We start from the raw sequence: 13,988 nt of genomic DNA, 5'->3' as shown, positions 1-13,988 counted from the left end.
CTAGCTCTTGTAGACCAGGCTGGTCTCGAACTCACAGAGATCCACCTGCCTCTGCCTCCCAAGTGCTGGGATTAAAGGCGTGCACCACCACCGCCTAGCCTAAATTGTGTCCTTTTAAATGGATTCCCTTGTGACATATGAATGTGAGTCATGTCTACATCCACTATTTGGACTTGGTTGTTAAAAAGACCTCTCACAACTGTCTCGGAGCCAGATACTGAAACTGCAAACTCTAGGATTCTAGAAAGGTTCAAACCATGCATTAAGTGGGAATTTATAAAATGTATTTTACAAGATTCATAAAATTCTGAAGAACTTTTATAAATCACTCCTAACTTTACACATTTTTCTTACAGTTTCTTAGATTTCTCACTGTTTTTGTGACAGGTTAATTCTATGCTAGTTCTATTGTACACATTATTTATTTCTGTTACCAAAATATATCTTTACAATTTTCCATTTTGCTTTTAGTTGAGAGCCTACTATTTGTTGACCCTTTAAAGACATTAATCTAGCGCTGAACTTGTTGTTTGTGCTCTACAGATGTCCAGATAAACATAAAGCGTTGTCTTAGTGATGGATGTGACACTAGGATTCATGGTCTGAGGGCTGTTGGCTTTCAGAGAGTTAAGAAATCTGGAGTCTCAGTCTCTGATGCCTCTGCAATATGGTACTGGTCTCTGCTGACATCCCTGGTGACAGCTTCTATGGAGACAAATCCTGCCTTCGTCCAGACCGTGCTGCACAATACTCAGTAAGTCAGTACAGTTCCCTTGTTGTCAAGGTGCACTTCTTCAGCCTCCAGGGAGCATCCTGACTAACCCTGCCTCAGGACGCTGCTCCTCTGATGTTCTGTTCGTAGACTAAAGAAGCGTCTGTTCCACCTTCTGCCCTGCTGACACAGTTCCTCCAGTGTCTTTCTTCATTAGCTCATTAGTTCCCTGACCTGAAGTCAGCCACGCTGTCTCCACTCCTTATGCATCAGAAACAGTTAAGCATTTATGTAACATTTACTATTGGACAGAGCATTTAAAATGTTGGCTTGTTTTACCTGCAGATACTGAAGTGCTTCTGTAAGTCATCCTCATTTTGTAGGTTGAGGATCTAGTGATCTTCCAGAGTCACATGACCAGGCAGGGATGAGTCACTTTGGATCTAGGTTTTTGGACTCTCATGTTGGGAACTCTTTTCACTAGTGAGTTAAATATTTTCAGTGATAGTAAACTAAGTTTTCTCTTGTTGAAGGGGCCCCACAGTCAAGTAGCAACATGTAGAGCAAAAGCCCCAGCACTGGGGAGGTGTAGATGGGATTGATGCAAATTTGAAGTGAGTCTGCATTTTATGGCAAATTCCAGCTAGACAGGGCTACTTAGTAAGACCCTGATTTTTAAAAGGTGCTTCTGTAATAATGAATTGCTAGTATATTGCATGTGGGTTCATAACAGAATGCATCATTAGTATAGCTGTCAAGTATGGGTATGAAGGAGGAGTCTAGTATTTATTCTCCTGTCCGTTTTTGAGATTAGTGTTATTTAGTACAACTTGTCAGCAAGTGACACTGCTGGCAATGCTGAATCAGTTGGGAAGAAGTGGCCACCCCCCCATCCTTCAGTCCTGCCTTAAAATCATTTTTATTGCTGGGAATGTACATGTAGTTTACACAGATGAACAGGCACACAAAAATAAAAACAAAGATAAAAAACTGGATAAGTGTGGTGGTGGTGGTGCACACATTTAGTCCCAGTACTTGGAAGGCCAAGACAAGTGGATCCCTCAGTTCAAGGCCAGTTTGATCTACAGACCTAGACTACAGATTTTGACTCTGGAGAGTTCCTGCAGAACTTTGCAGCTGATTTGATTCCGGAATGTTAGCACCTGGCTTTTGTGTCTACTACCTTTTGTGTCCACTACCTTCTGTTTGAAGTATGTAAATCTTATCTGAGTGCTTCTTAAAAGGTTCAAAGCCTATGTAAAACTTGGTTGTGGGAGGACTCAGAAAACAGATGTCCTGTGACTGGAAATTGCTTTGGCATTTGTCTCTTTGCAGAGCTTCAGATAAGAGTCTATGGTATGGGGAAATTGACTTGCTAAAGGTGTAAATTGTGTAACAATAAAAAAGACTTTTGCAAAGGTACAGTCAGTCAGTTCACCAGAAGTTGTTTTCTCTGTAGCTGCAAGGCTAAAAGTCATCCTAGAGAGACCCTGTTTCTTCCACGGACCTGCTTGAATCAAACACCTGATGCAGCACTTTACCCCTCTGAAAATTGCAAGTCAATTATTTTGAAGAGTACTCTATGATTCTGGCGCATCCAATTTTTCATCACAAATGGATTTGGGTTTTTAATTTCATTTTGCTTGACTCAGAAAGCCTTATTGTGTAGCCAGTCTGGCTTGCAACTCACAATCTTCCTGTCTCAGCCTCCCAAGTGCTGGGATCCCAAGTGTGTGCCACTAGGCCTGGTTATGTTTTGCACTGACAAATGTATATGTATATGTAAATATATATGATATTGTGCAACAATGTCACAGAAGTGGTGCTATGCTCTTGTTGCATTCCATCTGGTGGCAAAACCACAGATTGTCATGTTCTTAGAACTACTTGTGTCAACTTTGTTGTCAGATTTTTTTTTCAACTCTAGAATTATTTTTTTTGTTGTTATTGATTATTTGGTAAGGAGGTACTTTATAGCTATGTAAATCCCACCACCATCAAACTTTCTGTTTACATTAAGTAAGGCTTTACAGATCCCTGATTTATACACTGGCTTATAGTTAACCACAGTTTTTTGTTTGTTTTTTTTTTCTTTTAGTTTTTCAAGACAGCATTTCTCTGTTTAGACCTAACTGTCCTAGACTCACTCTGTAGACCAGGCTAGCCTTGAACTCACAGAGATCCACATGCTGTTGCCTCCCGAGTGCTGGGATTAAGGACATGCACCACCATTACCCTTAACCAAGCTTATTTTTTAATCTTTGTTTTTTGTGTGTGCCTGTTTGTCTATGTGTACACATGTGTGTCTTCCCCACAGAGTCCAGAAGAGATTCTTGGATCTCTTGGCACTGAAGTTGTAGGCACTTGTAAACAACTTGATGTAGGTGCCAGCACCTTGACAAAAACATCAAGTACTTGTAACCCCTTTTTAGCCCTAACCACAGTTTTGAAGTTCACATGGTCCCAGATTTGATTGGTTAGGTAACCCCTTCGGTCTGAGTTTGTGGGTTTTTTTTGTTTTTGTTTCTTCTTGTTGTTGTTTGTTTTGAGGTGTTTGTTTGTTTGTTTGTTTGAGACAGGGTTTCTCTGTTTGACAGCCCTAGCTGTCCAGAAACAAGCTCTGTAGACAAAGCTGGCCTCAGACTGACAAGAGATCTGCCCGTCTCTGCCTTCAGATTGCTGGGATTAAAAGTGCGCACCACCACCGCCAGGCCTTTGTATGTCCTTTTGTATTGTATCTCTATTTATTTCTATCTGCTTGTCTGTCTAGCTCCCCATTGTTCTTATAATTGTCATTATAAAATAGTTACCCTTCACATTTTTTCTTTTCACACAGGGCTTTGCTGTTACTACCCAAGCAAGGTCCTTGGAGAATGCTACTTTGAAACTCAGCTCATTGCTATAAGATTGTTACTTCTCCCAGGTCCTTTCAGTAGACACAGCCAGCAAACTCACATTTACATCAAAATAAATATAGACACATATGTATATTCATACCTATATTTCTGTATCTTTAATACTAAGAACCGACATTACATGAGTATTTCCACCTCCAGTTCAGTACCATGAGACCCATTCTTGTTTTCTCTGTTTCTGGATCTGTTGTTTCCTTCTCAGATGGTAAGAAGTGGCTCCTGGTGTTTTTCATGCATTAACTTGCTTATTTTCTTAGTATTCCTCTATGCAACCAGGGTTCCTTGCCCCTGCCCTTGCAGAAAACCTCCACATATCCTTCCTGTTCCAGTGTCATTAATAGAGCCACTGATGTGAGCATCCTTGCCACGGTGCCTTTTTGTCCCCCGAGTTCCCATATCCTGTGTCATGCCACCCTCCTCATTCTGGTTGGCACCTTTATTCCATTACTGGTCTGTCCCTTTGTGCAGGTACCTCTCTCACTCTGCTCAGGCTCCATATCCAAGTATAGGTCAGCCACAGCGCCTCTGTCACCCACAGCTTCACCAGTGTGCACTGAGTTTTCAGAAGGAGAGGAAGAATGTCAATTTTAGTTTTTGTTGTTTGTTCTGAGAAAGGGTCTCTTTACATGGCTTAGGCTATCTTGGAACTCACTATGTATACCAGGCTAGCATTGAACTCATAGGGACCTGCCTATCTCCACCTCCTGAGTGCTGGAATTAAAGGTGTAGGCCACCACACCACAACCCCTTATTGGGGTTTATTTGTTTGTTTTGATGATGTACCATTTTGTGGCAGAATGTTTTTGCTCCATTTTCTTAGTATGTATGCAATAGTACTTTCACTTCCCCTGACTTTTAAAGTTCAGTTATCTAAAAAGCATTACAAAATAAAAAAATGTGCCTTGAGGAGAAATAACTAAAAATATATTTGGGGCAGAGTAAATGTTTACTTGCATGAGAGAAAATGAATACCACATTATGTGATTTTTCCTTTATTGACACCTGCATCTGAGCATAGTTGCCAGCACAGCTCCAAATGTCTGGCAGGCAGGCAGGGAAAACCAGAGTAGAGAGGAAACTGACATTGTGTTAGGTTGCTGTATTGTTTGTATTTTCAAGTGCAGAAATTGTCAAGCATGGTGACAAACATCTATAATTCCAACACTTGTGAGACTGGGGCAAGAGGATTGCCATGAGCTGGAAATCAGCATGGGCTATGAAGTGAGTTTAAACTGAGCCTGGGCTACATAGCAAGATCCTGTCATAAGAAAACAAAATAAAGGGCTGATTGATACTTTGCCTAACATGTAAGAGACCCTAGGTTCAATCCTTAGGACTACCAAAAACCAACCAACCAAACAAACAAAAACCCCTACCCTAAATAAATAATAATGGACTAGAGAGATGGCTTAGTAGTTGAGAATGCTCATGCTCTTACAGAAGACTGTAGATCAGTTCCCCAAACCCCTATCCAGAAGCTCACAAACACCTGTAACTTCAACTCCAGGGCATCTGACACCCTCTTCTGTTCCTCTGTCATTGTTCTTTTGTGCACATAGACACACAGAGATTTCAATCTCTCTCTGTGTCTCTCTCATGTAACCCAGGTTGACCTCAAACTTGTGATCCTCCTGCTTCACATATATTCTATATGTGTGTGTGTAAGCCTATATGTGTGTATATACACACATACACTATATATATACAATTCTGGTGTGAGCCACCATGCTTGGCTTATGATGTTTTCATGCATTCTTGGCATACCTTCAAGTGTTTCATGGTACAATCATGTACTCAGTGCACCTTTAGCATCCAGTAATCACCTGTTAAATAAATTTAAAGCAAACATTAAGGTGAAAAGGCCAAAAGACCACAACAGACACAGAAAATGTGGTGGTGCTGATCTCCCGAGGAATCAACAAAATTTGTGGCACCTCTTTAGATGCCATAGATTCTAAGGTTCTGGTACAAAGCAAACTTTCTACTAAATCCACACAGCACTGTCTTGGGGACAGTTTTCATGAGTCTGTGTCTTTTATACTTAACTTTTAACATGAGTTCCAGGTAGCCAAGGAAGTCTTTACACAGGGAACTCGTCCAGAAAAGGAAAAAAGTGAAACATGTAGTGCGACATTTTATTCTTTTGGGGCCACCACCCAATTCACAAATAAATGTCACAGAGCTTATTCTTAATCATAAATGCCTGGCCTTAGCTTGGCTGGGTTCTAGCCAGCCATTTACTTGTTTGTTTGTTTGTTTGTTTGTTTTGAGATGAGGTTTCTCTGTAACTTTGGAGCCTGTCCTGGAACTAGCTCTTTTTTTTAATTATTTATTTTTATTTTATGTACTTTGGTGTTTTGCCTACATGTACGTCTGTGTTAGGGTGTTGAATCCCCCTGGAACTGGAGTTACAGACAGTTATGAGCTGCCATGTGGATGCTGGAACTTGAACCCAGGTTCTCTGGAAGAGCAGCCAGTCTCTTAACTGCTGAGCCATCTCTCTAGCCTTGGAACTAGCTCTTGTAGACAAGGCTGGCCTTGAACTCACAAAGATCTGCCTGCCTCTGCCTCCTGAGTGTTAGAATTAAAGGCGTGCGCCACCATTGCCCGGTTTAGCCAGCTTTTCTTATTTTAACTCATCTACCTTTTGCTTCTGGACTTTTATCTTTCTCTATTTATTTATACCTTAATGTTCCTTCTTACTCCATGGCTGGCTGAGTGGCTGACCCCTAACATCCTCCTCCCATTGTTCACCCTCCTCGGTTCTCTCCTCCCAGATTTCTCCTTCTATTTATACTCTCTGCCTGCTAGCCCCGCCTATCCTTGCTCCTGCCTCATTCTTGGCCATTCAGCGCTTTATTAGACCATCAGGTGTTTTAGATAGGCAAAGAATCACAGCTTCACAGAGTTAAACAAATGCAGCATTAAAAAAAGCAACATATTTTAAAATAATATTCCCTAACAGAAACAAAACTGTTTAGTATATGACTCCTAGGGAAACAATATTTGTATTGCACACCAGGCTCTCCACAGGAATACTCTCTACTAGCTCAAAAGATTCTTCAGCATAAGATATGATGGTGCCCTGTTGTCTAGTGTCATGTCTGGCCTTGCTTTGATTGCACATGTTACTTCTCTAGGAAGGCACTGCAGCACATGCCACCACTGTCCCTCTCACCAGGATCTGCAGACTTCTCAACTTTCCTGTCTCCCAATGTTCTGGAAGAAGTGGACAGCTTCCTCCTAAGGATAACTAGGTAAAATCAAGGATGCTGAGGTGAACAATTTGTGTGGGGTGGAGGGCATATATTCTCATTCAGTTCTTAAGAAAAATTTAGAAGAATGTTTCCACTAAAAATGATTCATTTTTAGTAACCAAAGAGAAAGTGAAATAATCTGTCCTAATTCAATTAACCCTGGTAACCTCTAATATCCCTTGACCTTAAGAATTGGGGTACAGAGGAAGTGGGCCTCTGATTTGTTTAGAAGAGATATATCCAAGGCTAAGATTGTGGTCTTAAGTTAGCTTGCTTACATATAGACTAACAAGCCTAGTTAGTTGCCTATAGAACTGGAAAAGTTGCCTTCTTAACTTTATAGAATGGAACACTTGGTGTGAAGACATTTGCTGCCCACAGCAAGCCCTCAGGACATTTACTATTCCCTGAGATACACAGATAGCTTCCAGTTTCCATTATGGTGTGTTTGGAAAGGCACAGATGTATAAAGGGGGTGGATCTAGTAGTTCTCATGCTTCTTAAGTTATGCACCTTTAGCTCTGTGTCCAACCCAGCTCATTCCCAAGGATTCCTGGTGGAGACTGGCTGCAGTAGTTCATTTATCTTTGATTTAATAAATTGCTTTGTATTATTAAAGTTTCAAAGGTGAGGATTTAATTTTCTGACCCTCGAGTTGATTCTGTTTTTCCTTGGACTATCTTAAGGATTTTGAAACCGCATTTCTAGTAAACATCTAGGGAGCACATGACAGGTTAATTTTACTTATAGGGATTGATTGTATAGGTTTGAGTTGTCTGGTTTTCTTGTATTTTAGGAAGTGAAAAGTTTTTTGCTTGTTCTTTGTAGCTGCTGTTCTACTCCAGAGGTAGAATTGACTCTTCTGGCTTTTGCACTAGCAAGAGGAAGTATTGCCAAAGTGATGAGCTCTCTGTGTACCATCACTGACCACTTGGACACACGCTATGATGCCTCATCTCTCATCTCATCCATGGCATCTGTCAGGCAGAACCTGCTCCTGAAATATGGTAAATGACCTGGGCATGATGGAAATGCTGGCAGTGGAAAATAATAATGCTACCCTTTCCAGGTGCCCTTTGGCCTCTTCTGGTCTTTCTGGATAGTGAGTAGACTGGGTTGTAATAGTGGTATCCTGATCCCTGGATGAGCACATCTTCTCATGACTAGATTTTCTCTAGAACTGGTAGGAGGAAGATATCTATGGGTCATTTATGGCAGATTGGCAGAAGACATCCATGTGTTTCCTGATGGTTCTTGGATTTTCTAGTACAATGACTTGGGTGTGGTAGCCATTTTGAGCACGGCCATCTTTGGTGAAGTATAGGTGTGTGTCATTGTGTTGGTAGAGAGACTTGGGAAGTTAAAGTATTTCTCATTTGGAGGGAGGGAGCTCACTGAGATGTGGTGCAGGAGGATCATTGCCTCCACAACATAGCTGCTTAGGAACAGTGTATGCCTGCCATTGCTTTCCCTGCCTGGGTCCATCTCAACACTTTGTTGATGACCTAGCATGAGAACCCAGTACATCTCAACCCAGTGCCCATAAAACTGTTCACAGTGATTGCTAAGTTCAGTGATTGATCCTGTCCTCTTCAGTATTATAGACATTTCTGGGATATTCCTACCATGTTGTTTGTACAACATAATACAACTTTATGATTTATTTTATGTTTAACTTTTAAAGTCAGACAATTGTCTTATCAATCCATTTTCTCTCTACACTAGCAAAGTCTCTGGAGAAACCATGAGCCAGGAACAGGCATGACTGGGTGGGAAGTTGAGGTGGCATCTAGAAGCTGAAGTGTTTTTAGGAAATATTAACCAGGGGCTGGAGAGATGGCTCAGAGGTTAAGAGCACTGCCTGTTCTTCCAGAGGTCCTGAGTTCAATTCCCAGCAACCACATGGTGGCTCATAGCCATCTGTAATGAGATCTGGTGCCCCTTCTGGTCAGCAAGCATACATACAGATAGAACACTGTATACATAATAAATAAATAAATCTTTAAAAAAAAAGAAATATTAACCATTCTTATTGAGGTTGTTGGGACAGGGAGCAGAGGAGAGAGGAAGGGTATGGAGGGGACTGCATATGACTAACAGTGATTAGTTCTGGCTATTCTAGAGCTTAGTGGGTGTTTGCTTTTATTTACTTCTTTATTTAGAGACAGGGTCTCACTATATAGCTTTGGCTGGCTACTTAATCTGTAGACCAGGTTGGCCTCAAACTTACCTGCCTCTGCCTCCTGCATCCTGAGAGTAAAGGTGTGTGCCACCACATCCAACTTATTATATTATTATAAAACAATAATTTTTTTAGTTCATTATAGCAAAATTTGACTTTTTATTCTTTAAACTTTCAGATTTTTCCTGCATTTATTTATATATATATTTGTTATTGTTGTATGACATGGGGATGTGCACATATGCCACAGTGCCTGTATGGAGGTCTGAGGACAGCTTTGGGGAGTCAGTTCTTTCCTTCCTCCATTAGATTCAAGGGTTGACTTTAGCTCTTTGAGTCATCCATCACCCTCCTGCAGATCATTTAAAGAAAGAAGAGCTGAAACATTATATATTTAAATATGGATCCAATAAAACTGGTTTTTTACTTCAAACAATATCTTAGGAATCCTTCCACATGTTTAATATATAGTATTCATCTATATATTGAAATGTACTTTGTTTCTGAAAAGTGATTTTCTGAAAAGTGCCTTTTCTCTTTCAGGAAAGCACATAGTGGTAGTATCGACTTTTGTCTACTATTACCATCTTATTTGGCCTTTTATTCATCGATTTAAAATATTTTAAGATTTATTTTTATTACTCCTTAATTATGTGAGTGTAGTATGTCTTTGTTTGGGTATGGTCACATGAGCGCAGACACCCTTAGGGTCCAGAAAAAGGTGTCAGATCCTCAGAGCTTAGTTATGAGTTAGGAGCCATTTGATGTGGGTGCTGGGAACTGAGCTCAGGTTCTCTTGGAAGAACATATGTACTCTTTTTTGGGGGGGGGGGGATTTTTCGAGGCAGGGTTTCTCCGTAGCTTTTGGTTCCTGTCCTGGAACTAGCTCTTGTAGACCAGGCTGGTCTCGAACTCACAGAGATCCGCCTGCCTCTGCTTCCCGAGTGCTGGGATTAAAGGTGTGCGCCACCACCGCCCGGCTAACATATGTACTCTTAACTTCTGATACATCTCCCAGCACTTCTTCCCCCAATTTTTTAAAAATTACATTTACATGTGTGTAACATATGTGCGTGTAGGCATGCATGCACTTTGTGTAAGTCAGAAACAACTTGGAGGAGTCAGTTCTTTCCTTCTTGCACTGTGTGGATCCTGAGTTGCAAACTTGGGTCATCAGATTTGGCAGCATCGTGCTGGCCCCTGTTTTGCCTTTTATACAGGTAAGCTTTAGCAGTCTGGGTAGGCATAGGCTATATATTGCTACCAATTTCATCTTTTTGTGGACCTAGCTTAAAAATTGCCCTATCTTTTCTTTGGTCAGGTAAACCTCTCCAGTTGACTCTTCAGGCTTGTGATGTCAAAGGGAAAGAAGATAAGTCAGGACCTGAAAACCTCCTTGTGGAGCCCTGGACAAGAGATGGTAAGTGTTAGATGGTCTAGTGCTAGTATGCACAGGAGGTAGGTATGCGAACTCACACTCTGGCCTTGAAATTTTTCAGATGTTGGTGTTTTTGGTGTGTTGTGAAAATAAAATTTTTAAATGTGTATATTAGTGTTTTGCCTGTGTGTATGTATGTGCATATGCGTGCCTAGTGCCCTAGGAGGCAAGTTTGAGGGCATCATATCTCCTAGAATGGTTGTGAGCCCACATAAGAGCTAGGAACTGAATCGAAGTCAGCAAGTGCTGGTAATTACAAAACCATTTCTTCAGCCCCTAGATGTTAGTGGATTTTGTTGTTTTGAGACAGGGTTTCATTGTGTAGCCTAGGCTAGCCTTTAACTGAAGGCGTCCTTTTGCTTTAGCTTCCTAAGTACTGGGCTTACAGGCGTGGGCCACCAAAGATTTAGTCTTCACCTCAGGTTGGCAGCAGTGACTTCTGTACACTCTGGTTTAGCTGTCGCCTAGATGGGTAATGACCTGTAACAGCATTAAGTATTTGACAGCCTGGGTCTGTTCAAAATTGAAGTTTTAAAAAGCAAGGACTCCTCTTCTTGGAATAGAAAAAGTGACTGCATTTTTTTTTCCAAGACAGGTTTTTTTCTGTGTAGCCTTGGCTGTCCTGGAACTCACTCTAGATCAGGCTGGGCTCCAATTCAGAGATTTGCCTGCCTCTGCCTCCCGGGTGCTGGTATTAAAGGCATGTACCACCACATTTAATTGTTTTTAAGTTTAAATGGACTTTCTGTTGAGTTGGTTTAAAGTGTTGAGAAAGGCAGTGGGTCCTTATCACCAAATATCTGAGAGCATCTCTAGGAACATTACAGCTGCTCTGGAAGTTGATGTGTTGAAGGCAACCTTTTCATTACTAGCACAAATGTATGTTTGTGTGTGCTTCATTCTGCTGTTGGCTCTTTCCCCCAAACAGACATGTTCATGAGCCTTCCCCCCACCTCGGTAGCCTTGATCCATGCTTGCGCATGTCTCTTTTCTATTCACTATACTGCTTTGAATATTACTGATTCAGTAAAGTGGGATGTCCTAGCCCTTCCTACTGTAGATTTGGTTTTGCTGTAGCTTTCCTCGGAACCTGCAGGCTTTCATTTCTCCAGCATTGTCTCTTCCTCATCCTGTTTCCTGTGTTCATTCTCGGCACCATTGACACTCCCAGTTGCACTCCTGTCCTTGGTGACTTTTAAGCAATAGATTTTGCACAAGATGGTTCCTTACACTCCTGAGCCCCTTAGCCTCCACAAAGAGCTTTCCTTCACTGCATCCATATGTCTTCCTCACTGAAAGTCACAGCAGGCCATTAGCTTGCCTGCCACCAAAAGATGGAGGTGTGGTAGGATCTTGGAAAGAGGTGGTGGCAGCTTTTTGCCCCTTTATCATCCCTTCACTTGTCAGAGTCAAAATGACTTTGCAAAAGATCCTCTGCAATTTTCCTCTACTCTAAAGAATCTTAACTTTTCTTTCTGTTATGTGTGGAACTAGCATTTTCTGGCATCAGAATGTGGACTTTTTGGTGTAGTTGTGTTTTGAGAGAGGATCTTGCTGTATCACCCAGGCTGACCTCATGATCCTCCTGTCCTGGACTTCTGTCCTGGACTCCTGTGATTGCTGGGACTACAGGTGTATTCTCTGCCTTATTACACTACCTGCTTTTACACTATCCCCCCACCTACTTACAGTACTCCCCAAACTGCTGTAAAGTATCCCTCCATATGCTTTACAGTATTTCCCTCTCCTTTACAATGTGGGTTTTTACCACTGTTCAGTCTGAAAATCTACATACACAGACATCTCTTACCTGTAAGATACTTTTGCTTGCCTTGTCCCTAGCCTCATTTGAATACTTCCTTATTCTCTCTGGATCCTTCGCCAGCCACCTCCCCTTCCTACTTTCTTTACCTTGGATGGGTGAATTTTTAGATTGGACTATGGCAGGTAGATTTTCTGTTTTTTTGTGGCTTAGGGTGTGGAGTGTGGACAGAAGCCCTCAACTTATCTTAGACACTCCTCACACAACTCTGTCTGGAAACTTGGGCCTGAAGAGCCAGTGCAAGAGGAACACCATTTGTTTTCCCTTTCCCTTAGAACAGTAAAAACTCTCTGATTGGCACACATCTAGTTTCTTCTCTGTCTAGGATGTTTCAGTTTTGGGAACCCAAAGAAGGCTCAGGGAAGGAATCTTAACATTTGAGGCAGCTGATGTTCCTTAACTTCTGAATGGAAGTTATTGCCACTAATGCTTGGGTCTTTAAGGGATGACTGGCTAATAGGAGCTGGAGGGACAGATGCATTAAATTCTTTAACTCTGTGACTGGTTAAGTTTTTATTTCTGTTATTGGCAGGTAGGGAGCAGCTGACTGGGCATGGCTGTGCACACCTATAATCTTAGCGTTCAGCAGTGTGAGGTAGGAATATCAGATGTTCAAGGCCAGCATAGGCTATATACTATATAGTGATAGCTTGTCTCAAAAAAAAAAAAAAAAGCGCCGGGCGATGGTGGCTCACGCCTGTAATCCCAGCACTCGGGAGGCAGAGGCAGGCGGATCTCTGTGAGTTCGAGACCAGCCTGGTCTACAGAGCTAGTTCCAGGACAGGCTCCAAAGCCACAGAGAAACCCTGTCTCAAAAAACAAAAAAACAAAAAAAAACAAACCCCCCCCCAAAAAAAAAAAGCTAAATGACAAGACAAGGAAACACAGAGTTAATTTTTAAGTGTATATGCTTATACATGTGAGTATGAGTGTGTGAATGCAGGTATACTGTGCCACAGCAGGCATGTATAAGTTACAGAACAAGCCGGGCGATGGTGGCGCACGCCTGTAATCCCAGCACTCGGGAGGCAGAGGCAGGCGGATCTCTGTGAGTTCGAGACCAGCCTGGTCTACAGAGCTAGTTCCAGGACAGGCTCCAAAGCCACAGAGAAACCCTGTCTCGAAAAACAAAACAAAACAAAAAAAAAAGGTACAGAACAATCTATTTTAGCCTTTACAATATATTCCTTCTTTTAAAAAAAATATTTTGGGGATGGAGAGGTGGTTTTGCAGTTAAGAGCACTTTCTGCTCTTGCAGAGGACCTGGGTTCAGTTCTCAGCACTCATATCAGGTAGTCTTAGATCTCCTGTAACTCCAGATCTAGGGAATCTGATGCCCTCTTCTGGCTCTGTGAGCACCTATATATAGCACACATGTATACATTCAGGCACACACAAACACATACAATTAAATGAACTAATAATTAAAATCTTTAAAAGTATTTATTTTGGCCTAGTGTGGTGGCACACCTTTAATCCCACCCAGTAGTGGGAAGCAGAGACAGACAGCTGTTTGTGAGTTTTTGGCCAATCTGGTTTACATAGTGAGTTCCAGGCCTACTAGACTACATAGTGAGACTCTGTCAGGAGGGAGAGAGGGAAGGAAGGAAGGAAGGAAGGAAGGAAGGAAGGAAGGAAGGAAGGAAGGAAGGAAGGAAGGAA

General features: G+C 41.7%; 1 protein-coding gene across 2 annotated transcripts in view; it reads left to right on the top strand.

Annotated features, from left to right (window-relative positions):
- The window catches only part of Zzef1 (zinc finger ZZ-type and EF-hand domain containing 1), a 127,134-nt gene that overhangs the window by 25,586 nt on the left and 87,560 nt on the right, over positions 1–13,988 (top strand). For both annotated transcript variants that reach the window (XM_013347310.2, XM_026780042.1), the window contains exons 6-9: positions 544–754; positions 6,768–6,884; positions 7,713–7,891; positions 10,388–10,486. In XM_013347310.2, coding sequence (XP_013202764.1) covers positions 544–754; positions 6,768–6,884; positions 7,713–7,891; positions 10,388–10,486 — 606 coding nt within the window. The remainder of the gene's footprint in view (positions 1–543; positions 755–6,767; positions 6,885–7,712; positions 7,892–10,387; positions 10,487–13,988) is intronic.

This window comes from Microtus ochrogaster, chromosome 7, assembly GCF_000317375.1.
Source record: "Microtus ochrogaster isolate Prairie Vole_2 chromosome 7, MicOch1.0, whole genome shotgun sequence".
NCBI lineage: Eukaryota > Metazoa > Chordata > Mammalia > Rodentia > Cricetidae > Microtus > Microtus ochrogaster.
Note: the sequence above shows the minus strand (reverse complement) of the source record. Positions and strands in the feature narration are given on the sequence as shown.